Source organism: Xenopus laevis, chromosome 8L (assembly GCF_017654675.1).
Source record: "Xenopus laevis strain J_2021 chromosome 8L, Xenopus_laevis_v10.1, whole genome shotgun sequence".
NCBI lineage: Eukaryota > Metazoa > Chordata > Amphibia > Anura > Pipidae > Xenopus > Xenopus laevis.
The window spans coordinates 73,442,403-73,470,159 of NC_054385.1; the positions used below are offsets into that span (position 1 = coordinate 73,442,403).

General features: G+C 38.5%; 1 protein-coding gene across 2 annotated transcripts; it reads right to left on the minus strand.

Moving 5' to 3' along the window:
• Nucleotides 1–1,196: 1,196 nt before the first annotated feature.
• Nucleotides 1,197–24,426, minus strand: nek9.L (NIMA-related kinase 9 L homeolog). Of its 2 annotated transcripts, none has more exons than XM_018228734.2 (23): nt 24,026–24,426; nt 21,079–21,256; nt 20,480–20,535; nt 18,453–18,523; nt 18,249–18,354; nt 17,937–18,068; nt 17,663–17,773; nt 13,755–13,819; nt 12,176–12,226; nt 10,920–11,112; nt 10,563–10,707; nt 9,126–9,326; nt 8,991–9,037; nt 8,721–8,876; nt 8,531–8,639; nt 7,813–7,974; nt 7,496–7,666; nt 6,847–6,906; nt 6,470–6,648; nt 5,858–5,980; nt 5,612–5,779; nt 3,493–3,546; nt 1,197–2,653 (listed from the first exon to the last, which is right to left on the minus strand). In XM_018228734.2, the coding sequence occupies exons 1-23, from the start codon at nt 24,323–24,325 to the stop codon at nt 2,522–2,524; spliced, it is 2,970 nt and encodes a 989-aa protein (XP_018084223.1). In that variant the 5' UTR covers nt 24,326–24,426; the 3' UTR covers nt 1,197–2,521.
• Between the last annotated feature and the right edge of the window lie 3,331 nt (nt 24,427–27,757).

Sequence of the window (27,757 nt, forward strand, 5' to 3'; positions counted from 1 at the left end):
CTTTGCTTCAAGACTTAATATGATATGAACTGTTGCTTAAGTGTTCATTTTGGGGGTATAGTTTTCCTTTAAACATCTTTGCAAGACTACGCACATGCTCAGTGTGGTCTGGGCTTCTGTTGGAAGGGTTAAGATTAGGGATTGTCATAAATTATCAAAATAGCGCAAGTCAAATAATATTTGCCATAGCTGATATAGCAAGACTGATTAATAATCAGAATATGCAGACTGCACTGGGTTTGTGGATCAGCTACTCTACAGGGAAACAAACAAATCTGCTCGAGGTCAGGGAAGTAAAGTGGGGAGAGCTCACCCTGCCGTTTGAAAGTATGATTGTTTCCCTCCAGAGCAGTTAGGGTCCGTCTGAAGTTTCCTATCTTAAGCAGTTAGAGCAAGTAAACCGAAGGGGGAATTTCACTGCATACGGTTAGGTTTCTTATAAAACCGTTACATATTTTTTAATTAAAGTATACCGGAGATAGATTTTTTTTTCATTAAAGAAAGTAAAAATGGGATTTTATTTGTTTGCCTTTACATCCCCTTTTAGCTGCGAACAGAGTTTTACACATCAATTCACAATACATGCAATACATTAATTCACAGTAACTATCAGTTGGACAGGTTTTATATAGACGTAAAGGGTTGGACGTGTGTCTTTTTTCAACCTAATTTACTATGTTAATCCAGGGCCAAACAATCACATTGTATTTATATAGAACTACACATGTACCCAGTGCAATTCCATATCACCCCTCCAGGAGAACTTAATGATATTGACATTCTAAAACCCATGTCTGATGCAGCTGAACAGCAAGGGGTAGGAGTGGCAAAGTATTCATTTCAGCACATAGATTACTATCAACAAGTTTCTCAAAGCGATCGTTACCATGTCCAAATGACTTCAGTCCTCCCTCTTACTTACTGCACAATGTCAGCGGTTTTTTTTTTCCCCTTGATTTACTCAACATTCTGGATGAAATGTTTTTTTAAAAAAAAATTAAAAATATAATATAGAAAAATATATTTAAACAAGTTTACTGTGTATTGAAAGAATGGTAGGGTTGACAGAAATACAAATGTGACAAAAGAAAAATTGTATGAGATGATTGAGATTTTTTTGTCTTAACCGTTAAAGTTTTTGTTTGGTTTGTCTTCACTGATACAACGTGTGGCACATTCAAAAAGAACAACATACATAAGTGGAGTCTGTTTATTGAGCACATATGACCAAGTTGAATTAGTCATAATTGGTGGTCCATGCCTTAAGCAAAAACACACTTGCCATTCAAAGTTTACATATATCTAACAGTGTACAAACATGCTTTTTAGAGTAGCTATATAAGTGGTGCTGTCCCTTAAACACTGGGCAAATGATTGATATTTCTTCCTGTTGACTTTAAAACTTTAACTAAAGAACAGCAGCAACACATTCTTACTTTGTTACCTCTCCCTGCTGTCCTAGCGCAACCTTCACTAAGCCTCCCTATCACTCAATACATCCCATAAACACCCTTTGCTATTGTCCCATATAACTTCTCTCTGTAACAGCTCTCCTTGCAGCAAACAAACCGCCTCTAGGATTTTCTACCATCATTTAACATTACCTTACACAGCTCCTCTATGTAAATGCCTTCAGCTCATTCATTTCTCAATAACCACTTATTTTACTGACCTAGAATAATGTATTCTGATGGCTGTTTTGCTGGGATTAGTCTGTTCACAGGAAGCTCAGTTTTATTTTACATAACCTGTATAAAACGTGATTGTCTGAGGCAGACCACAATAGAATGGACTGCTCCAGTAGACCAAAAACAATACAGTGCTAAGGTTTACAGACCAAAGTGGCCCCCCTCTCCACCCCTGTTACAGGTTGAGTCCAATACTGATTATACACTGCAAGTGACTTGAGAACAAAATAAGAAAACATTGACCTTAATATGGGGCCATGCAAAGTTATCCCAGGACAGTGATGTGTGTAGGGAGGGGTGTGTGTATGGATGCTGGGTTTTCATTTGGAGGTGTTGAACTTGATGGACTTTGTCTTTTTTCAACCCAATTTAACTATGTATTCCAGTCATTGTAGGAACACATACAATACAGAAAGCTGAAACATTTGTGGTGGAAAACAAAATTATGCAGAGTCCACAAGCTGAGCAGAATGTTTTGCCCAATGTGGGGCTTGGCACGGTCCTGGCCTTTAACAGTGGCTTCATTTTGAACTTTATGTTACCGTTCACTCTCACCATAAACAGCTTTTTTCTCTTTTTTTTTTTTTTTTTTTTAACCTTTGCTTGCAAATAACTGCTGCAAACTTCCATTCACTTACAGTTGCGAGACAAATGCTGAAGTAGAAAAAAAATGTAGTATCCTCCAGCTTGGAGTGTGCTAGTGGGGGATGGTTTACTTTAAGGCACAGAAAGAGCTCTTCATCCACCTGAAAGAATCCACATGCTGCTCAAGACTTAAACAAGTGTGTGTGTATGTATGTGTGCAGACTGTCAAAATGAGGCTTCCACAGATATCACATTGGTGTCCCAGAGGAAGAACGACAGGCTTCTGTACCCAAGAAGCACCAGGATTCTGCATCAGAATCCTCCCTAGACATCTCAGGATTGCCAGAAGATGGAGGGGAACTCTTCCAATGCAAAGACAACTGCAAAAAGAACAAACGGAAGTTGTAATTGGTTAATAATAATATTATCAAACATTTGTGAGTACTTGTGTATTTTAACCCAAATAAGTCCACTAAGTTAAACACATAATGAGAAACTTTATTGGTATATTGCCTTGCTGCAAAAGCTCCAGCTACCACTGAGGGCATTTTAGCATTATCAGCACACACGTCTAATTGAACTCATAATACCTTGCAGCAAGTAGACAGATGGGTCTGCCTGACCGATAAAAACAACAAAAATCAAGTTTGATTTTCCCATTGGATTGAGGACTGCATCTGCACTCTTTCTGACACCCTGCATGCTGGCAATTATGATCTGATTGTTGGTCTAAGGGCTTAATGATCAGATCAACCAAAGATTGCCCACCTCAAGCACAATGCAGTTAAAAAGCAACCTAAAATAATTTGGAATTTCAGATTTCCAGTTACTAATCAAAGTAACAAAACAACAGCTCATTTTTCAGAGGAAAGTCTATGGGCTGCATATTTTATTTATTAGTATAATAGAAACTCAGACAGTAGTCTGCATCTTGGAGACGTAAGGGCTCAGGTACGAGGGAAATTGAGCACAAGTGCATCTTAACATCAAATATTAATTTGGTAATGTTTCCATGGGGTTTTTATGGATAGTGCACTGTATTTGTGGTATACAGTCAGCATTGCTTGCAACTGCTCATTTATATATACATGCCATAGAGTATGACAACAATGAATAACCACATGTAGTCTGATATTTACTTTTCTTTATAATTATGTCTTTGCCCAGAGTTTACATACCTTCCAAGCACATTAATAATTTGTGAAATTTAAATACAGACCTGTTTCTGGATCTGATGTATTGCTTCCCCATGCTTATTTACAACTTGGTTCATCTGAGAAAAACAAGCGGTATTGCCCAATATCAACATATATATCAAATATTTAGTTACATATAACTAAGTTAGGGAAAACGGTGCATTCTGTCAACAAGTCTGTATCCTTAAAGCTTTAAGGGAATTGTTCAGTGTAAAAATAAAAACTGGGTAAATAAATAGGCTGTGCAAAATAAAAAATGTTTCTATTATAGTTAGTTAGCCAAAAATGTAATGTATAAAGACTGGAATGACTGGATGTAGAACAGAACACTACTTCCTGCTTTTCAGCTTTCGTGGCTCGCACGTACTGGTTACCAAGCAGTAACCAATCAGTGACTTGAGGGGAGGCCACATGGGTCATACCTGTTGCTTTTGAATCTGAGCTGCATGCTAAGGATCAATTGCAAACTCACTGAACAGATATTTCCCATGTGGCCTCCCGTTCAAGTCGCTCAAAGGTTAGAGAGCTGAGAAGCAAGAAGTTGTTTTCGGTTATGTCCAGTGACATCCAGTCACTTCAGTCTTTATACATTACATTTTTTTGCTAACTAACTATATTAGAAACATAATTTATTTTGCACAGCCTATTTACCCAGTTTTTATTTTTATACTGAACTGTTCCTTTAACACATAGGGGGGTTGTTTATCAAAGGTTGAATTTTAGAGTTTTTCTAATTTAAGAAAAAACTCAAATGGAAAAAACTTAATTCAGCAAGTTTGGTTAACAACCCAAAAACTCAAATTGATCGCGTTTTATATTCTGTGTGCTGTATATTGTAGGTAGGTCACAAAGTGCTTGGACTTTTAGTTCCATAAAATTAAAAGGGAAATAGAGGGGGAAATAAGGCTTTCACTTGTATAAAAAAACTAAAAACAAAGACACAACTCTTAAAAGCTGCAGACTGACTCTGGACTGAAGAGAGTTCCAGACAGTCCAAAGGTTTCTGACTTTAAAAAACTTTATAAAGGAACACAAACAAACCGGCCTGGACGGAGAATCTCTGGATTTTGGCAAATGCCAGAGGGGCTCCTGTAAGATGCCATAGAAAGGCATGATTTATTGGACCGGTGAGGAGCATTTTGGTGTATCTGAAATGTCAGGACCGATTTTGGATTCCAGTCCAAGCCCGCTATCAAATATCCTCAAAGCAATATTTAAAGGGGTTGTTCACCTCTACATTAACTTTTAGTATGATGTAGAGGGTGATATTCTGAGACAATTTGCAGTAGGTTTCCATTAATTATTATTTGCAGTTTTTGAATTATTTAGCTTTTTATTCAAAAACTCTCCAGTTTGGCATTTTAGCAGCTTTCTGGTTGCTAGGATCCAATTTAACCTAGCAACCAGGCTGCGATTTAAAAAAAAGAGAAGTGAATATGAATAAAGGTGGCCCTAAACAGAAAGAGAAGTAATAAAAAGTAATACAATACAAGTGTAGCCTCACAAAGCAATAGTTTTTTCAGCTGCTGGGGAAGTGGAAGGCAAATGATTCAAAAACCAAAACTAAAGACTAATTGAAAACTTAGCTAAGAATAGGCCATAACATAATAAAAGTTAACCTGTAGGTGACCTGAACTCAGAAGTTCATTTAAAAGTGAACTACCTCTTTAATATAATGTAAACAGTGGTATTCAAACACAATTTGTAATAGGTATTCTCATTAAACAATGCATATGTTTTGCCACTGGCAATTTACATTATTACCAGTGGAAAGGGAACTTTAGAAATATTATTGCCAGCACTCACATAGATTAAAAACTGTGGATGACAAATGTTCTCTGCATCACTGCCCTTAAACACACACACATACTGGCTGCTTTCAGGGAAATGAGCAATACACAGGTATGGGACCCATTATCCAGAAAGATCAGAATTACGAAAAGGTAATCTCTCAGACTCCATTTTATCCAAATAATCCACATTTTAAAAAAGTATTTCCTTTTTCTCTGTAATAATAGAACAGTACATTGTACTTGATCCAAACTAAGATATAATTAATCTTTATTGGAAGCAAAACCAGCCTATTTGATTTATTTAATGTTTAAATGTTTTCCAGTAGATTTAAGGTATGAAGATCCATACCTGCATGGCTGACTGGAGCTTGCCATTTAGTTCCTGGACTTCCAGTGCCAAACGTGAGTTCTCTCTACACAGTAATTCTTGCTCATGTCTATAGGTGGACACGAGATCTTGCAGCTTTCTCACCTCCTCCTGTAGAGTGCTGCATGTGCAAGCTTGAAATGAAGGCTTCTAAATGTACCAGAGATATTTTTTATTATAGGACAGACATTTCTTCTAGTACAAGCCTCTCTATATACACCTATATACCTCTAGAGCATCAGGAGGAGTCTCTCTCACATCCTGCATTGATGTGGTCCCATTCTGCGAGGACTCTGCGCTAACAAAGTTGGGTGTATCTGGCATTGGAATGAACTCTGCTTCCTCTAGCTCCTGCAGTATAAAGGGATATACACAATTTACGCCATGTTGACTGCTAATGTTAAATCTGCCTTTTTAAAGTTTATATTATTCATTTTGCATATTAAAATAGGTACAATAACAAAAAAGAACAGAAAAAGCAAGATAGAGGATCAGATCATAATTTGCCAGATTACCAATAAATACATTAAAACACTAGCCAGGAGCCCAAGTGATGTTGAATTTCTCTCAACAGCCTCTCATCGAATAGGTCTGTTCGGACTCAGGAGGGAGTTATTTACCAATTTTTCCCACAATTGTAGGGGGTTGGAGTGGGTCAAAGTATTTCCAATGCATTAAAATGGCTTTTTGACATAATACAGAAGCGGTCTATCTTAAAGGTTATGCTAGTTTAAATGAAGAGCAATCTAACTTTGTCAACCTGCACAGTTTTATATGTTTATCCTTCCCAACACTCTAAACATCTGCAAGTCAAACCACAGCATTCTGGAATCCTGTTACCTGGCGGAGCCAGCTGGGGCATGAGCTGCTTTCCATGTTTTCAGTTGTATTAAATGGACCTGTTTCAGGCTCAGCTTCTATGGTGCCACGAAATCCTCTACTGGGATCAGAGGTCAGAGATTCACGGTCACTATCTTCCTCTCTACTTCCAGAACCCCCCGAAGAACAACTCTGTGCAACTGTGGATAAAGAGTAAATTATAATTTGTGCAAGGACTGGAGTTCTACTATCCGTCACTTAATTAATGATGGGCTGCTCCAGTACCCAGATACTCGAGACACAAAACACTCACTTAGCAACCACATCTTTTCGCCAACAAAAAATTTTTTTTTTATTTTAACCATTCCCTTAACCACTGCTTCCCCCTTGACACTCACGGGTCCCAATGGACAATCCACTGCTATTTGAACGAATGGTTTTGGAGTTCAGAACTTTCTCTGTAAACAAAACGATATAGAGAAGTTTGTAAGAACAAGCATAAGAATACAAAAGCCCAACAAACAATAGGTTTTCTTTTTTTTTAATTTTAACTGTGTTTACTGTTTTTGGTAGAACAATTGGGTATCGATACAGTTCAGTTGTGTACAGATGATTGGGAAGAGAATCATAATTTCCCTTTCAGAAAATGTTTTGAGGTTTTGTCTTTACAGTACAAAATTTTCTTCTGCAAAAATATGACTTGAAATACTGAAATAATTTTGAAAAAGTAAGAAAAAAAAATACTCTGCTCTGTAGGGGTTGTAAAATTGACCTGATTTTTCTGCTATCCCGCAGGTTTATGAGAGAAACATACACTTCCTACACTCTGCTTTATAGGAAGACATGTAATATGCTGCAGGGAATCAACCAATACATACAGTTCTAAGTGAAGGCACTGCTGCATTAGTGCTTGTGCTCAGTTGTTTTGCTACTAAATTTAACATATTTATTCTGTGCTACAGATAGTAAATATGTTAGTTTCAAAACACTCTGAAGAGATGTGCACCACATTGATTTTCTTGTAGCTTGAGAATATTTTCAACTCACCTACAATTAGGATTGTGTGCCAGCCACGACAGGAAAGGTCAGTGACATGATGCAGGGACCCAAATATTGGACGGGGCCATGAGGTGCAGATATCAGAGCCTTGAGGGCGCTCATTTGGGGTCATTGCTAGGCGTCCATTTCCTCCATTACCCCAAGCAAAGATGTGGTTATCTACAACAAAACCAACAGAAGCAGATAGCTCTATACCAGTGAGATTTTTTTTGCTGCAGATCAATGGCTAATGGTGAGTGGTGGAGGAAGGCAAGCCATGCTCAATGTTATTTTGTTCCTACAATATAAAATACTTCCCTACTTACCAGCTGTAGCTGCAGTTGTAAACTCATCCCCGCAAGACACTCTAATGACTTGTTTGCCACCTAAAGGTCCCCCAAGAAGATTGATTCCAAGATGCTTCCGGTAATCTCCTACTCCCAGTTGTCCACACTTATTAGAACCAAAAGTCAAAAGTCGACCACGCTCTAGGACACAAAATAATCATGATATAGGGGTTGGCCTTTTGAAAGTAAAATGTAGCCCAATCCCCTGTGAAGCTTATGCAATCAACTAATGTGGTGCAGTGGTCTATGAAGAGGTTGTTGTCTATTGCAATAAGATGCAACACTTTCTTTTCTATGGAAATATAATATCCAGGAATATAGCTGCTGAGGGTCCAGATGTATTGAGAAGACTGACCCTCTCTAGTTCCACATGAAAATGAAATTGCCAGTTGTGAGAGTGATGTATGCTGGATCCATGGTTCTGACATTAAAAAAAAATTGGCTACACCCAACTCTGAATAAGAAATACTGACATTTTGGCTTATATGTATTTCTGACAAACTGGTCACATGTGGGGCTCTCAAAAGAGCACTTTACTGTATCATCATAAATATATATTATGTAAATATTCACTTCAGATATTTTCATGTTTTGGTGTTATTGGTACTTTAAGGAAATGAACACCATTAGACTAATTTGCCGTGTTTATTTTTACTCCAACAAAAACTGTATCAAGAAATCAAACTATATGACCTACCATCAATGGCTGCTGTGTGAGTCCTTCCAGGGGAAATACTGCGAATCTTATAGAATGACAACTGTTTGGCAAGTGTCAAGGAGGTTGTGTATGGGACCTCTTGGAAGGCCTATATTACAAAGAACTTGCATTTTACTATGCACAACTGAGTGCTTGAAAAAAAAGAAAAAAACACTTTAAGAAATCTCACCTCATGGTTAATTATCCCTGCTGTATACTGGTTCAGGCCCAGTTTATTGTGCTCATTAAGGCCACAGGCAAGGACTTTACCTGTGAGAGTCAAAAGGAAACTTCCATCTGAACCACAACAAACATTTACTATACAGAGGCCTCGCTGCACCTCTACCTGCCAAAAAAGTGAACAAGTATAAAGCAAAGACACAAAAATAGTCAGAGAATGGAAAGTGAGGAAAAATAAAAAGGATGTAAGTAGATGACTGTATCTTCAAAATATAAGAACCTTCTGAGGAGAATAGACATCATCTTCTGAGTCCAAGCCTAAGCGTCCTGTACAAAATAAGAGTGCAAGTATTAAACCATGGGTTTTTTTTGCCCAGGTCAAAAGTTTCACAGAAAACTGACCTTTTTTACTCACCATACTCTCCACAACCCCAGGAATACACAGACTTGCTTCGTGTCAGTGCCATAATGTGGCTATCCCCACAGGAAACCTGGTCTACTGGCTCATTTAAAAAAAAATCCACCAAAAGTGGCTCAAGGACTTCAGAACCCGCAGACTGATTAACACCAAGACAGCCATAATAATCTGAGCCAAATGAATACAGCTGTCCCTCATCTGTTAAAAGAAATCATCATAATATTCTTTTAATGTCTATAATGCCCAAATATGCTTGCACATATTAAATGCAATGAATACAATTACGAAAAAAACAAATACGGTTTTCCTCACACTTCACACCTGTCTAACCAGATTCCCATATCATTGCATTACACCGAAAGAGTCTATTTAAGTATTGGAATGGCTTACCAATCACAATTTGCAGCTTTGTATGATGCTGGCCACCCTAAAGACCTGATAGTATGCTATGCTAATAGCAGTGCAGTCAAGTGCCTTTAGCGAATAACCCTGATTCTGGTCAGTTTATCAGTGTTTCACAAGCAGGGGGTCTGTTGGATCCCCCTTTTAAAGATGTTGTGCTAACTTTTAGTATGTAAACAGTGATATTCTGAGACAATTTGCAACTGGTTTTCATTTTGTATAATTTGTGGTTTTTGAGTTATTTCACTATTTATTCAGTAGCTCTCCAATTTTCAATTTCAACATTCTGGTTGCTAGGGTCCAAATTACCATAGCAACCATGCATTGATTTAAACAAGAGACTGGAATCCGAATAAAAGAGGGCTTGAATAGAACAATTGAGTAATAAAAATTAGCAATAATAATACATTTGTAGCCTTACAGAATTTGTGTTTAGATAGGGTCAGTGGAAAGATAATTCAAAAATAATAATAATAATAAAGACCAATTAAAATGTTGCTTATAATTAGCCATTTTATAACATACTAAAAGCTAACGAAAAGGTGAACCATTGATATATGGGTTGAAAAGCTGACCCCCCTGCCTTCCAATCCCCCCTGTGTGTACTGACAAGCATGGGATTTGCCTGTTGGTGCACACACACAAAACAGAGTTTGGTGCAGAAACACTAAATTGCTGAAATCTGCTCTGTGTGTGCTAACAGGCAGATACAGTGACTGTGTGCATACAAATATAGGGGGCACCTGTGGAGAAAACATCCCAAAAAAAAAAAAAATTATATAAACCAACATACATGGAGCAGGGGTTCCCAATCCCCTAAGTGGAAGGGGGCATGATCTAAATCACCATGAGCAGCATGATAGGGTAAACTTAATGGGTGGGTGATGGTAAACTGACTACAGACCTGAAAGCAACACACCAGTGCACTATTGTATCAAAGAATGCAGGCATAGATGTCTTCAAATGTTCAATAACTATATCTAAAGTATATACATTTAAATATTTCATACATATCATGCGTTCCACTCTTACCTGTAATGCACACAGTGAAATCACTTCCACAACTGACTTTCTGCACTGACTTTCCTTGAAGTTTTTCCACATGTTTTGGTTGACGGTAGGAGGCACGGTCTCCATGTCCCAACTGTCCGTGAAGTTTTGATCCTCCCTGCATGTTCTTCATGAAAGGAAAACAAAAACATGTTATATGTATATTAGATTTTACAAAAAACAAAAAAGCAGGTATCATCCTCTCCACTAGAGTCATGTAAGTCCCCTCCTTTGCAGTCCTAACAAAGACCCATCACATACACATTTTTTTTTAACAGTCACCTGTGCCTCCCATTCATTTCCCAGTGTCAAGAATGTCTTCCTTCATTTAGCACTCACCACCCAAGTGTAAAGCTCTTTTTCCACGGTCACTACAGCAAAATGAGCATCTCCAGCACAGACTTGCCGTGCTCGCCATCCACCCTTGAAAACATCCAACTTCTGAGGAGTGGTCTTTCCACCTCCCCATACATACACCTCACTGCTCCTTGATGTAACAACAGCGATAGGGGCTTCTGTAACTGTACCCGTCCTGGGAAGCATCATGATTGGAAAAAAGACCCAAAGGGTGACAAAACACAAAAAAAATGGAATGGTCACAGAGTGGGATGAGGGTGTGTTGTAAACAATTTAGAGACTGACACGATTACATTAAGTAAGTGGGTGAAGTAGAACACATAATATACACCACTTCAATGAAGATAAATATGGTGATGAGAGAACATACAAAAGTCTTTAGGGGAAGAACAGGAAATACAAATGGTACCAAAAATATCACAACAGGCCAGACCAATCATATGAGAAAAAAAAGCAATGAATATGTATATTCCCAGAGATGTTAAGGGAGTCAGGTAATGATAAAAACAAAACTGGAAGGATGGATGGTACACAAATAAAGCAAAGTGTTTAATAGATATTCAACCATGAAAATAAAACAGTTCACTAAAATGTGCTCTAAATTAAATATATGATACTGCCTTGCTATTATCTATCCTAAAACTATTTTTAAAAATAGGAAACTAATTAAAAAAAAATAGGAAACTGGATCCCGACTTTTCGGGATCCAGTTTCCTATTTACAAAAGGCACTGACAATCAACAGGATTATTAATATAAAACAGTAACCATACATTTGTCTATAGAGGTAGCAATCAAAAAGACACAGTGCTAAACACATGATGCTTTTTGAAGCACTGTGCGCATGCTGTAAACCCCTGTGCAAATAGTGGACAACCATAGAAAGCATACTCCAGTGCCCAGGAGCCTTTTTTGGGCCACTGGCTGTCCTGAGGCTGCCTTTCCAGTGCTGCCCCCCCCAGTCTCCTGTGCTTACCATGCGGGTCGAGGGGAGGGGAATATCGATTTTAATTTAGATTTGAATTGGCTCTTAAGTTACAAGGAGCCTCTTTTTGCCACTTCTGGTAAGGTGTGGGGCAAGATTTTCACCTTCCCTCGTGGTAGCAGCAGCCCTAATATTGGCATTTGAAATTAGTGAAGAAAGAGGTTTAATCATGCCACAAATAAATTACATTACACACTTCACATCGTCCCTATCAAGTGTCAATACATTCTCACCCACTATAATGTTTTCATTACCTGGGTTTCTTATTTGATCGATTCAGCATAGATACTTTCTCCTCCATGTCTCTATTGAAAAAGAAGTTTAAAGATTTAAAGAATCTTAATACATAAGCCTAGCTGTGACAACACTTGAGACCTATTGATACAAACAAGACCTGGCAAAACCCGTATCCTGGTTATATACTATACTATCTACTGCTGGTCCCTCTCGCTTGGAGAGAACTAGGGATAAGTGTCAGAGAGACATTCCTGAATTGGATGAGGAGAAATGGAAGGATGCTTGTCGCTGAACTATTTCCATGAGGAACTGATATACACAGATACAATTTCTAAACAAAGTCTATTTCACCCCTCACCATCTGGCAAAAATCATCGAAAATTGTGTCAGATCAATGCCCCAAATGCAGAGACGACACTGTCACTATGGTTCATGTATTTTGGTCCTGCATGGTAATTCAGCAATTCTGGAGTGAGGAACTACAACACTTGAATGAAAAGTTCACATTCCCAAACATCCACTCAGCAGACATCTGTCTGCTGGGGTTAACAGGGACCCTGCAACTCTGCACCCACTCCAGAATGTGCTACCGATAGCTGCTATACTATGCAAAAAAACCCATCTTAATGCATTGGAAATCCCTCAACCCCCCTTCAATACAATTTTGTCAGAAACTGGTGAATGACTCTCTTCCAAACCAGAAAATAACCTATCTGGCAAGAGGCTGTCCAGAATAACTTTAAACCATCTGGGGTAACTGGCTATATCTGCATGTAACCTCACATTTGGTATGTGGCAACCTCTACCTCACTTCTCTTCTTTCTCTTTTTCCCCTCTCTCTGTTTTTTATTGGTTTATGTTTTAAAAATATGCAATAAAAAATAAACTTTAAAAGAATCTTAATACTATGATAAATACATGTAATGTTCTGGAAGTTATAATTTTGAAAATAACGCTATAATGTGGTTTCCTAGTCTCAGTTTCATTTCTGATGATACAAATGCTATTTTTAAAAGTGGACAATCCTAGAGGAATAAAAGAATGACCTTCTCCACTGCTTGTTTCACTGACCCCCTCTAAGCTCCCCTACCTGCAGTATTTATTCTTTTTAGAAGTCTCCCTTCTGTGACCTGCTATAAATTTGCAGAGTTGCGCAGCAGAGTTCAAAGGCACCATCTTCTCTCTGTCTGCTGATCCTCTTGTCGAGCGGCAACACGGATCTTGAAGTAGCATGCGCAGTTCAATCTATATCCTGAATCAGCTTCTACTGTGCATGCTCCCACAAGATCCATATCTGCAACTTGTCAGAAGACAACACAGCGGAAAGATGGCCCCTTTGAACTCGCTGCACAACTCTGCAAATATATAGCAGGTGAGCGGAAGGGAGACTTCTAAAAAGAATATATATACTGCGGGCAGGGCTGCTTGGAGCTGGGGCAGTGAAGTGAGCAGTAATGGGGGGGGGGGGTGAAGGGTTTATTTTAGTTTAGATTATATATACTGGGAATGCATGGTAAGTAAAAAAAAGTATGTTACCAATACAGGGGATACTGATAAAAAAGAAACACATAAGTTTTATGCTTCATACTTTAGTACCTTCTCCTCCAGCTTAAAATTGGCCTTTCCAGAATCTCATCTGCTGTTGGCCGCTTCTCTGGGTCCTATAATATGAAACAGCTAAAAATCAAAATGCATACCTTTTAAACACACTTACTTTGTCACAATACAATTTAGATATTACTAAATTACTGCAACCTCTTACTAACTGGTCTCCCCAACTCCCACCTCTCTTCCCTGCAATCGATTGTAAACTCTGCAGCTAGAATTGTCTTTATCTCTCCATAGCTCGAAAGAATGGCATACATAATCCTTCTGCTAATATCCTAAGTCCTTCACTCCTTTGCTCCTCACTACAATTCCTCACTTGTCTCCCTGTATATTCCTGGCTGTCTGCTTCACTTCTCTAACAGCCACAGTCTTTTTACACTATACACCACCACTGCTATTTGTCGTACTAAAAGTATACGGTCATGGGAAAACATTTTTTTTTATTTTAAATCAGTTAATAGTGCTGCTCCAGCAGACTTCTGCACTGAAACCATTTTTCAAAAGCACACCAGCCTAACAACAAAAATAATGGGAAGGTAACCAGATAGCAGCTGCCTGACACAAGATAACAGCTCACTGGCAGATATAAGAACAGCACTCAATAGTACAATTCAAGTCCCACTGAGACACCCTCAGTTAGTAACAAAAACAATACACTGTCAGAAAGCAGTTCCATAGTGCAGCACTAGCTCTTTCTGAAAGCACATGACCAGTCAAAATGACCTGAGATGGCTGCCTACAACCAATATTACAACTTAAAAAAATACACTTAGGGCAGATTTATCAAGGGTCAAATTGAAAATTCTAATTGAAATTTCGAGCTATTATTGTGTACTTCGGGAATAGTCCAAATTCAATTTAAAAAAGATTTGAATATTGAAATGTATCATGTACGGTCTCTTAGACATTCGCCATCTAAAACATGCAGAATTGCTGTTTTAGCCTATGGGAGACCTCCTAGAACCTATTTGGAGTCAATTGGTATTTGAAAGTACTTTGAATCGAAAAACATTTGATTTTAAAAAATTTCAGTTGGTCTTTTTTTATTCAAATTTCGAAGTTATGGGAGTTCAAAAAAACCCTTGATAAATCTGCCCCTTATTGTTTCAGGTATTACATTTTATTATGATAGAGTGAATTATTTGCAAATACTTTCCATTCCAGTCCATTTTTTAAATATTGAAGTTTAAAGTTATGTCTTATGTTTAAAGTTACATCTTAAGTCTAAAGTTATGTCTTAAGTCTTAAGTTATGTCTTATGTCTATGTTCTAAAGCAGCTCTGAGAAGGGGACCAACGACTGTAAACTTTTCTAAAAGATACATTAGACAATACATTTCATATCTTTGGCCCTGTTGAGCAGAATCCAGGAGTTTCATCAAAGGCAGCTTTTATTATTGATATAATGGTTGCTAATATTGCTGTTGAGAAATGTATCAACTAATGTAACAGATTGTAACAGTTCAGAATCTGCACATGGATTACTGAGCTGCCAAACTGAAACACCAGAGAGAAACGTCAAATTTTGTAAAACCGGTAAACAAAAAAACATGGAAAGCAATTGCAAAAAAGTCTTAATTTCTGGTAACCAATGTAAAAAAAACAACTGAACAGAAAGAATTGTTTGAAAGGTGAACAGTCCCTTTAAACCTTGCTGCTCCTAACCTCTGGAATTCTATCCTTAAAGTGGTGGTTCACCTTTGAGGTAACTTTAGTATGTTATAGAATGTCATAGCAACTTTGCAATGGGTCTTCATTATTTATATTTTATAGTTTTGTCTCTTTTGCTCTTTTGTCTTCTTTCCAGCTTTCAAGTGGGCTCACTGACCCACAAACAAAAGCTCTGTAAAGGCCCCCATACACGGGCTGATAAAGGCTGCCGACAGACAGAGTCAGCAGCTTATTGGCCCATGTGTGGGGCCCTCCGACGTGCTTTCCCAATCGATATCTTGTCGAAAGTCGGGCAGGGTAAAAAATACAGTCGGATCGCTGCCGCTTGTGTTCGTTGATGCGGTCCCGCGATGCAACCACCCATATTGCCTCCATTCTGATCCGATTGTTGGACCCTTGCGCCCCTGATCGTATCAGCCCAATATTGCCCACGTCAATGCTCCACTCGTTTGGAGACATCGCCCAACAAGGGGATCTCCCAGTGTATTGTCACCTTAAGGCTATGGATTTATTGTTATTGACTGTTTATATTACTCATCTTTCTATTCAGGCCCTCTCCCACTCATATTCTAGTATCTTATTCAAATCAATGAATGGTTACCAGAGTAATTTGGACCCTAGCAACCAGATTGCCGAAATGGCAAACTGGATAGCTGAAGAATAAAAATTGAAAACCAATGGCAAATTGTATTAGACTATCCCTCTCATCATACTAAAAGTTAATTTAAAGGACAACAGCCCCTTTAAGGAAAACTGTCTTAACCCCTTCAAAAATAAACTCAGTTATGCATACATACATAAAAATTATTTTAGCAAAGGGGGATGTCCAGTACCACTACCTACTGTTATCCAAAAGCTGACTGAATCTACCCTAAGTAAACACCTTCTACACAAGTGGGCAACATGTATCCCTATTGATATGAAAGTCTTCCAAAATGTATACAATCAAGTATTTCTAAACATCGAATATATTTCACAGCACTTAAATATTATTTATAATATAGTATAGTAGACTCCCTACTTTAGTCATACATCATAACGGATAATCTACTTCCATCCAATGCCTTACAAAGTGCTCATTCCGACACGGATATCATGCTTTGCACTATTTGCAACAAAAATGTTTTACCATCTCAGCTATACGTATGCCTTTCAACATGCTTTATTCTTTGCTACAGCTATGCATAAAATGCATGTGTACTTTCCACATGCTACTATCCCTGCCACCAGTTGATTTCCCCATATGCAATCCCCCTTGCTTTTGTCATTCTCTCTCACTTAATTTCCTTTCAATGTAAAACCTTGAAATAGATGACGCCGCACATGGAAGTAATTTAAACCATGCACCCGTGAAACGGCCGCCATTCGTCTTGAAAAAGCGAAATGCGTGTTGGAGTTATTGTGCTCTATATATTTAATTCTATTTGGTTTTAACTTAATACTTGACTGAATTGGTTTTTAACATTCTCGATCTGGTAATGGTTATGTAGGGGTGGCGAGTAGGTGCTTCTTGGCTCAATCTTATCCTTATCGTACCTCTCTTAACTTACTCCAAGGGGCCGTTGATTTGTGTTTTTTTAGGTGAAGTTAGTCCTTTTACAGTTTAGGGCAAGATTTAGTCACGGTTACCCCGCCTTCTCCAGCTTTGTGGTGTCCCAGGGATACAAATCATTTGGCAGCAGTATTGGGACAACTCCACCATCCTTTATATCATTTCCTCTCTTCCCGAACCTGAGCAAGTGGCTCTATAATTTATTTTAAGATTTTATGGTTATGGTCAGACCTCTGCTTTGATCTATTGGTTAAAATTATTAATAGGTTAACAAGGGTTTCGATCTCTTCATTTACTATACACTATTCTACTGCACACAGGCTTTACACCATGGATAGCCAAATATATGCCCTATACTGCATATGGGGTCCACAGTTTACCTTGTATGTATCTTCAATTTAATATAATCCAGTCCATGAACCACTGTTATACAATATGTGAAATGTTAGACAGTACCACTTTATAGCTACCATTAAAATGCCTTACAACATATTCAATCTCCTGCAGTGGGCATTTAAAAAAAAACCTTATATTACACTTCCTAAGTATTTCTGTGTGGTCCTTCTCCTGCATTTTTTAAATGCAGTCTGGGTAGTGGTTTACTTTAGGAACTCATAAGCCCATTCTGCAAAGATGGACTTGCTTCAGAAACCAAGGTACAACCAATCACTTACCTGTTCCAGGCAAGCATGCACCACTTCAATCAACTCTTGGGTATACACAGTGTTGTCCAGACCCACGGCCCAATTTCCTTGCACAATCTTAACACACAGATTCAAAGGGTTCTGAAGAGATTTAGAGTGACACAATATTTTTAGAAGTAAAGCTAACACATAGTTCCTAAAAAGAAATATGTGAATATAAAATTGTGAATGTAGAAAGGTTTAAAAGTTGGCTTCAGAAAACAGAATGTAGTGATGGAGCCAGAAGGAACAGTGATCATCTTACCGTGGCATCAAAAGTTCGAGTCAGAGTCAGAAGCTCATAAAGTACACATCCCACTGCCCAGATGTCTGATTTGAAACTGTATTTTACACCTTGACATATCTCAGGAGACATGTAATATAAAGTGCCAACACACTGCAACATGAGAGAGAGAGAGAAAAGTTAATATTGCAGCCTGCAGCCTGCACGACCATTAAGGGTGTGTTAATAGTGAGCACAGAAGGATTTAGCATTGCACAGATATGAAAAAACAGATTTGCTCACAAAGCACAATGATGCTCACAAGTAATCTCAGCAGGTAGGTAAATGTTTTACCGTTTCAGCCATGGAATATTCAGAGCTGAGCTGTTTAGCCAAGCCATAGTCTCCTAGTTTTATCAAATTTGCCTTGGTCAGGAAGATGTTCAGTGTTTTAATATCTCTATGGACACACAATAAAACATGTTAAATAAATACAATGCTACATTTGCAGTTGTAAACATGAAATACAATTGCAAGATAAGAGGGGTATATTCACACCTGTGTAGAATCCCTGCTTTGTGGATGCAGCTGACAGCTGATACAATCTGGAACAGATACCAAAGAACCGTCTAAAAAAGAAACAACACTTGGTGTTAATGAGATGCATATATGTAACATTGCGCCCCAAAATATTACTGAGCTGCATTTACAGAGTTTAATTCCAAAATCGTATCAATCTATATAGTGGCTTGAATCTCACTGAGCCGTGTAACAAAACCAGTGTGTTTTTACAAATCACCAGTTTGTAGTGTAGAAAAGATGCCAAGCACACCAACTTAGGTTGTACAATATAGTGATGTGCGGGTCGACTAAAACTGGACCTGCACTCTACCCTACCCAGTCCAGCAGTGCACGCACCCGAAACTCTCCTTCATTTATATACCCGCGTCCGCCCCTACCCACTGTGTTGTCACAAAAGGGGGACGGGGCACATCCAGCACCCATATATAAGAGTGCACACGGAGTCGGAAATTAAGCAGAAGGTTGCAGGCAGGGGTGGACGTAGGCTAAAGTTCAGCCCATGCCCACCCACAGCAAAAGACATTGTGCGCTAATGAGCCTGAACCCGCCCCGACCCACAGGTAAACCTGTGGGTCCCGTGGGGCTTCAGGCCGGCCCGCACAGTAGTAGTAGCACTATTACAAAACAACATCACCAATCGTTCCTTCAGTGTCTCCTACAACAGAGTAGCATCTTCTCCCCTACCTCTTTCTGGTGGGGTTCCTCAAGGCTCTGTCCTGGGACCGTTACTATTCTCCCTCTATACTTCCTCCCTCAGCAAATGAATCAACTTGTATGGTTTCCACTACCACCTTTATGCTAACAATACTCAGATCTATCTCTCATCTCCTGATCTCATCCCAGAACTCCTAACTCGCGTCTTCTCCTGCCTGTCCGCTATCTCTACCTGGATGTCGCAACGCTACCTTAAATTAAACCTCTCTAAAACTGAAATGGTTCTCTTTCCTTCAACTAACACCAGTAACATCCCGGAAGTATCCATCATAGCTAACAATTCCACTATCACCCCCTTTCCCCAAGCCTGGTGCCTTGGGGTTATCCTAGATTCTGCCCTGTCATTCACTCCTCATATCCAGTCACTTATTAAATCATCTCACTTCCACCTAAGGAACATATCCAAAATACGATCATTTATCACCCAAGATGCTGCCAAAATTCTTATTCACTCTCTCGTCATATCACGTCTAGACTACTGTAACTCTCTTTTAATTGGCCTTCCCCTCCAGAGACTGTCACCTCTCCAGTCCATAATGAACACGGCTGCAAGGCTCATACACATCAGCAACTGCTCCTCCTCTGCCACGCCATTCTGTCAATCCCTGCACTGGCTTCCGCTACCTTTCAGAATCAAATTCAAATTAATGACCCTGACATTCAAAGCACTTAATAACTCTGCCCCACCCTGCATCTCTGAACTCATCTCTATATACTCCCAACCACTTACTATGCTCCTCTACTGACCTGCTACTCAACTCTTCTCTCATTACCTCCTCACATGCTCGCATTCAAGACTTTGCAAGGGCTGCACCCCTACTCTCTTCCACGGTCTGTCCAACTTTCTCTTTCTGCTTTCAAGAAATCTCTTAAAAAGCACTTCTTTCGAGAAGCCTACCCTCACTCTGCTTAACTACCAAATGCAACACCACATACAGTACCACATTTCTCACCCACTAAATTCGATCTTGCCCACTCCCACACCTTGTGTATAACTCCCTTCCCTTTAGAGTGTAAGCATAGGGCCTTCCTCACCTTTTGTACTGGTATTGATTGTGATGTATGTAACTCCATATGTTCTATGTATAGAATTCATGTGATTTAGTTGTATAATCACATTTACGTTACAGTGCTACGCAATATGTTGGCGCTTTATAAATACATGTTAATAATAATAATTACGAACTAATTTGTTAAAGTCATAATAAAGACAGAGTAACAAAAAAGATCTAGAGAGACAGTAGGATACATTTACACTTAATTTAAAGTGTCAGCTGTGATACATTCACCTCTTCTTGGAAAAGCTGGGCCTTTTGATGAACAATCTTGTCAAACAGGTTACCGCCTGCAGGAGAAAGGACAAAATAGCAATTTCTGTGGCAAGCCCAGGAAAGGATGATGGAGCAGAACATAAGATTACAATTCTTGTTACAAGTAACAGTTTTACTTATTGGAAAAACAAGAAGCAACGGATACCTTTATGGGCTTTTAAAGGTATTTAAAGGTGCCCTGCAAATGCATTCAGACCCTGCGCATCTTGTTAAAAAAAACTGTAAAAATGGAATAGTGCCATATACAGGGAAATACTGCATAAGAACAAGTTTCAGATTGCTAAAACACTAAAGCTTAGGTAATCTTTTTATTTAAGTAAGTAAAAAAAAAGAAAAACGGAGTGCAAATGTATTGCAATGACCCAGTTAGAGCCCTGATCTTTATCCAGTTGAGAAACTGTGGCATTCTTTGAAAATGGCACAAGCCACACCTAACTAATCTAACAACCTGGAGCAAATATGCCTTGAAGAATGGCCAAAAGAAAGGTAGAATGCTTTCAGCTTAGGCATCCTTATAAGTTATGGACCAGATGTGAAGTGGTTCTGGAGACTCTCACCATTGCAGTACTCCAGCTCGATAAGCAAGGTGTTGCTGTCCAGAAAATGGTTGTAATATGCAATAATGTTATCATGTTGCAACAGAGATAAGATGACAATTTCATTCAGAGCATCACGACGTTCCTTCTCAGAGAGCCGGGCAAGGCCAACTTCTTTCCAAACAACAAGGGAATCATCCTAAAAAGAGGTTAACAGACAGAGGCAAATTTAATGTCAGGTCTTACATGGAAAAGCTAGATTTCCACATCTCACATTCCTTTTATGATTAGATAGATTTATCCTTGCTCTTATGCCTTGCTGGTATATTTAAAAATGTCTTCTCATGCAATTGAATAAAAAAAAAGTTTTTGCAATAAATATTTCACCTTAATAGTTTCACCTTTCATCTTTTTTTTCTGTGACACACACGAATTTTCACACTATATAATGAATTGGCCTGCAAGATCATCACCTGGCTCTTGACTAATTACAACAAAACTGTAATACCGGTAATCCAAATAATGACCACCAAAGATGGAGGAGTGATTGGATACATGGGTCAAAAGTGTTTTACTTGCTATTGTCAGTTTTTATAGTCTTCAACCCATCCCTCTGCTATATATGACCTCACTAAAAAGAAGCACTTATGACAGGTGTTTGTGGGGAGGAGGGATGAGCACATCATAAATATACCCAATGCATCAGTAATTAAACCATTTGCAACTGCATTATCCCTGCTTAACAATAGCATTTTTTTTTACAAATGTGTGGTTATTTGGCTGAATTACATAAGGGCCTTGCAAGTACCCTATATCAATAACAAGGAATTACATTAATGGATGCAGCATTACATTTTTGTCTAATAGAAGTATTCTAGTATATAGTTTCATCCTCCAACAGATATTAGCTCAAACAATTGCACAAATATGGCAAGTTAGTGCAATAACGCCAGAAAAAAAAATGTGCAGTTATTTTTTTAGCTTGGTGCATACCAGCAGACAATACAGCAATCCCAACAGCCAAAGAAGGACCTAGAAATACAGAGTTCCCACTGCATGTCCTAACTGTACACAGTAACAACTAATCGTTACCACATTTTGCGGGTTTTTTCCCCTCCCGTTTCAAGGTGCATTATTGCTCCTTGTTCTACATGAGCAATAGGGCTTGTGCCAAACATACTTTTGGTTATTGTTTAAATCACTAAAAAGATCTATGGTTTTCTTTTTGAGCTAAACAAAGCAAATGAAAATTGAAGGTACTAAGATTTACCATAAGGGACTTTTGCGTATCCGTAAGCCAAAACAGTCACAAAAAAAGCATGAAGGGATGCAGTGAGCTCAGTATCTAACTAATTTGGCTAATTAAAGATAAGGCAACAAGTCTGAAAGCAAATTAATGCTGTTCCTGCTTTATAATAAAAATAAGTAATGTGTATTTAAATGTCATAAGAGTCTAAAGTACATTATGCAATTTATGTAACTTCCATAAAAACATATGTGACTTGCCTAAAAACTTACATTACTTTCACAGAAGTTTCTATAACTTACATATCAGGCAATGACAAGGCAGAGCTGTGTGACAGGGACAGACAAGATCACAGCGTTTAATCTTAGGGCAGGTTCCACAGACCACCAACTTTAGATAAATTCCACTAACCTCCAATAAACTGACTTATATTGGGATCTATTTACTGAATTATATGAGCTATCGTCTACATCAGGGATCCCAAACCTTTCAGAAGTAAAAGGAGTTGAGGAGCAACACATGCATGAAAAATGTTCTTGGGCTGCCAAATAAGTGCTGTGATTGGCCAGTTGGTAGCCCCTATTTGGACTGTCAACCTAAATTGAGGCTCTGATCTGTTTTATATGCAACCAAAACTTGCCTCCAAGCCTGAAATTCAAACATTAAATCACTTTCATAATAGCTTACATATCAAGTAATGACAAAGCAGAGCAGTGTGATAGGGGCAGGCAGATATATAGGGCAAACTCCACTGACCTCCAATGGACTGAATGAATTATTAGTACATTTATCAAATAAACTATTTATATGAACTACTTATTAACATCAACTGTTTACCTTTTAGATTGTCGGCTCTTTTGGCAATAGCCCTCTTATCTGTTATTGGTTGCTTTGTATTTAATTTTGTATGTGCAATGTATAAACCATTTATTGTGCAGCACTGCAGAATATGTTTGTGCTCTAGAAATACATGTCAAAACTCTAGAATGCAAATTGTATGGCTCAACTTATGCCCACTCAAAAAACATAGTATAATGAAAATCTATTCCTTCATATTAAAGAAAATGTAATTCTAAGCAATATTACAATATACATTAAAGATATAAAAACAGTAAGCATTACTGAACGTTGTTTCTGTCTGTCTCTTAAAATTTCCCCTGTCCTTTCTCCACTGGCACATTGTATCCAATCACATTGTGTCATGTTCTGTGATTAATTAAATGGCGACAGAGGAGAATAACAAATGTGCAAGGCATTGTGGGCATTTGGACAGCTGATTTTGACACATGCTTCTGCTGTGACGCTGAGAAATAGCAAAGGATGGACAAACAGACTGCAATTTCATTAAATATAACTTTAATATCATTTGAATATTTTTGATTAACCTATATTGAAAAGTTGCTTAGAATAACACTTCAACTGTGGTAAAAAAAAACTTTATTTAGGCAGACATCACTACAACCCAATTTATAAAGAAAATCTGATTTTTTTAAAAGGATATCTATATGTGGCCTGTTGTGTCAAAGACACTGGCAGCTGAAATGACTCCAGTCACATGCACGCTGGGACTTCTTTCTGTACGCTTCCATAACTTTCCTAATTCCTACGCAGCCAGTTACTACTTCACCCTGTGACTGTCGCTTCACATGCTCTCAAACTTTCAATACTCCCAGACCCAGCACATTTCTATCCAACACACATGTACAAAGCACTTTACCCTACCGGCATGAAGCCCACCTCAGTGCGCCGATACAAAGTGGCCTCCCCATAGGCCCCATGTCCCAGGACCCGAATGGGGATGTAATGCAGCTCCTCCTGCTCCGGTCCGCAACTTCGCACCGAATCGCCAAAGTCCGAGTTGATGGAGTCGCAGTGCCGGTCATACCGGCCGAGGGCGGACATGGCGAAGTCACCGTCTGCTCCCCGATTCCATGTTGGTGCCCCTTGACCTGGAAGTGCGAAGTTAAAACGCGCTCGAGCTTCCTGACTGGCAAAGAATGTTGTTGACAGGGAGGTAGCCATGTTTATGTCGGGAATGTCCTGTCAAACAAGTTTTTTAACGTGTCTAGTATAGCTAAACCTAAAGCAATTGGACTTGCTATATAATCTGTTTTAGAGTCCAGTTGCTACAGACGTATCATATCACATCACATATATGCGAAGCCCAGGATTGGAAGCTTTCACAGACATAAAGCTCAAACAAATCTGGTTCCGTTTTTATACTATATCCTAGAGCGAAGTAGTTGGAGAAATATGTGGTATGGAACAGGTCCGGACTGAGATTAAAATAGGCCCTGGCATTTCAGGTACACAGAGGCCCACCAGCCCACTAAATATTGACTTTCTATGGGACCTTATAGCAGCCCCTCTGGCATTTGCCAGAACCCACAGATTGCCAGTCCAGGCCTGGTATGTAAAGTTCTAAGCAGGCAGTAAGGTTGCAAAAACACCCAAATTGCTATGGTCTTTCCCACAATGCAGCATTTATTCTTCCGAAATTCTTTCATCCTAATAGCTGCCCAAAAATAACATGCGACACAACTACTAGTATGGGATTTATCAGTGCAGGCAGGGGCGCTTCCCAATCAGTCAAGTTGAGGCTGTCGCCTCAGGCGGCAGCGCCCCACTAGGTACCAGGGGCAGCAAAAATGCACTTCTGGTACTTTAAGAGCCACATTTTTGGTTTTCAAACCGGAAATTTGGCTCTTCTAGTGCAGAGAGTGCAGTTAGACTCTCTGCGCTAGCGTACTGGCCCTCTCGTGGACCCCCCCTGGACCCCCTCAGGCGCAAAAAGGAAAGCACACGGGGGAGGGGGCGGCAGCTGCCTCAGGTGGCGGAGGGGCCAGGATCATCCCTGAGTGCAGGTACAAATGAATGATCCTAAGCAGGGTTCAAGTTGTAAAGCTGCACTTTCTTATTCAATATATGCAAATTGAATTGATTCTAGGGTTGCCACCTTTTCTGGAAAAAAATACCGGCCTTCCTATATATTTATCTTTTTTCCCTATTAATAACATTGGGATCAACCACCATTTTTACCAGCCAGGCTGGTAAAATACTAGCCATGTGTCAACCCTAATTGCTTCATGAATGGCATTAATAATGTGAGTCAGTATAAACAAAGGAAAAAGTAAAGGTCACTCTGGAGAACCACATTCGATTCAGTGTATTTTATTTAAACACAACATGTTTCGGACAGACATGTCCTTCATCAGGTGCTAGTTACATTGTGAAGTCACTCAAACCATTTATTAACCCTATACACCAACAAGTTCGTCAGCTCACCCAATTTAGCCAGACGAGCATAATTACATATAAAAACATTACCCAGCAGAATACTGCCACCTAGTGGCCTACTCCAAAAAGGCATAAAGAGATAGCACCAATAATATACAATGTATCAATGAGGACCAAATTCACATAAATAGTTACAATAAATAATACGAAAGTTATCATATGAAATAGTTACAATAAATAGTACAAAAGTGATCATATGAAAGAGTTTCAGTAATCATACACATTTATATGAAAATAACAGAATCTCAAGCAATATAGTCATAAGTTAGTAATAGAAAAATAGTATCAAAGTCCTACCCTTAAGTTATATTCGATCCAATTTCATGTGAAAAGTTTTTCTGTAAGTAAAGATTTAAATTTAAAATAAGAACAAAGTATAAAAGATTATAGGAAGCACTTAAAACTAAATGCATCATTTATCCCCCATGGTTCTAATGTATTCAAGATATCGATCCATTTAGCTTCACATTGAAGGAGCATCCTCTTTCTATCACCACCCCGTAAAGGTTGTGGGTGCTTGCGCCTGCGCCTGCATCGGCGTCTCCTATGATGCTCCGCTCCCCTGCTGGTATTCTCCCTCTTCCATTACCTCAGATGACCATAAATACATAATGGGTAGTAACAATCTTATTGATAAATTTGTTGAAAGAGGGTATAATAGAGAACTTCTTAGACGAATGCGTGATGACGTACTAAAAATTGACAGAGATTCTCTATTACAAGGAAATAGAAAATTACATGATACTACTAAAAATGAGCGTATACCTTTTGTTTCCACTTTTGGCCCCAATAGTAAAGAAATCCAGAAAGTTGTATACAGATATTGGCCAATGTTACAAGCAGACCCAATTTAGAAAGGCCCATTTTCTCTTACAAGCGAGGATGCAATTTGGCTGATAAATTGGTTAAATCTGATATAACATACACTCAAAATACTACTCGATTCATTGGCCCACCTAAGATGGGAACCTTCCCTTGCCTAAATTGTAGTAATTGCAATTCTATAATTAAGGGAGCATTTGTGACACATCCTTTAAAAGGAAACAGGTTACCGATTTAACATTATTGTACCTGTAATTCTGAACATGTGGTATATGGTCTGAAATGCCCATGTGGGAAGATGTACGTCAAACGAAAAGAAAAGTAGGGATATAAGGATAGGTGAACACAAGCGATCGATTTCAAATTATGATCCATTGAATATTAAAACCCATACCCCCGTAGGTAAACATTTTTATGAACACAAACACAATAGTGCGAGTTTAAGATGGCAAATGTTGGAAGAAATAAAATTGCCTTTACGGGGTGGTGATAGAAAGAGGATGCTCCTTCAATGTGAAGCTAAATGGATCGATATCTTGAATACATTAGAACCATGGGGGATAAATGATGCATTTAGTTTTAAGTGCTTCTTATAATCTTTTATACTTTGTTCTTATTTTAAATTTAAATCTTTACTTACAGAAAAACTTTTGACATGAAATTGGATCGAATATAACTAAAGGGTAGGACTTTGATACTATTTTACTATTACTAACTTATGACTATATTGCTTCAGACTCTGTTATTTTCATATAAATATGTGTATGATTACTGAAACTCTTTCATATGATAACTTTTGTACTATTTTTGTAACTATTTATGTGAATTTGGCCCTCATTGATACATTGTATATTATTGGTGCCTTTTTGGAGTAGGTCACTAGGTGGCAGTATTCTGCTGGGTAATGTTTTTAAATGTAATTATGCTCGTCTGGCTAAATTGGGTGAGCTGACGAACTTGTTGTTGTATACTGGGTTCACAATGTAACTAGCACCTGATGAAGGACATGTCTGTCCGAAACATGTTGTGTTTAAATAAAATACACTGAATGTGGTTCTCCAGAGAGACCTTTACTTTTACCTTGGATATATTGTGGCTTGGACGGTACCACTGACTCTGTTGTGCAGAACCTTGATACATTTGGAGTGAGGGACCACCCGACATTCAATAGAATTACCTATAAACAAAGGAAGCTGTGTGTGTGTGTAGTGCTAAATATTACACTAAATATTACACTTGCACAACTGAAAGGAAAAAAACGCTCTATGTTACAGTTTATAAAGGTTACAAACAACCCCCTTATCTTAAAACCAATGTATTTGAAATACATAGATA

Coding starts and splice junctions, on each gene's coding strand:
- nek9.L (XM_018228734.2), bottom strand. CDS start 24,325: ATGGCTACCTCCCTGTCAACAACATTCTTTGCCAGTCAGGAAGCTCGA. Junction 20,536..21,078: donor CGAGCTGGAGTACTGCAATG/GTGAGAGTCTCC, acceptor TTTCTCCTGCAG/GCGGTAACCTGTTTGACAAG. Junction 7,975..8,530: donor TCACACAGCAGCCATTGATG/GTAGGTCATATA, acceptor TTTGTGTCCTAG/AGCGTGGTCGACTTTTGACT.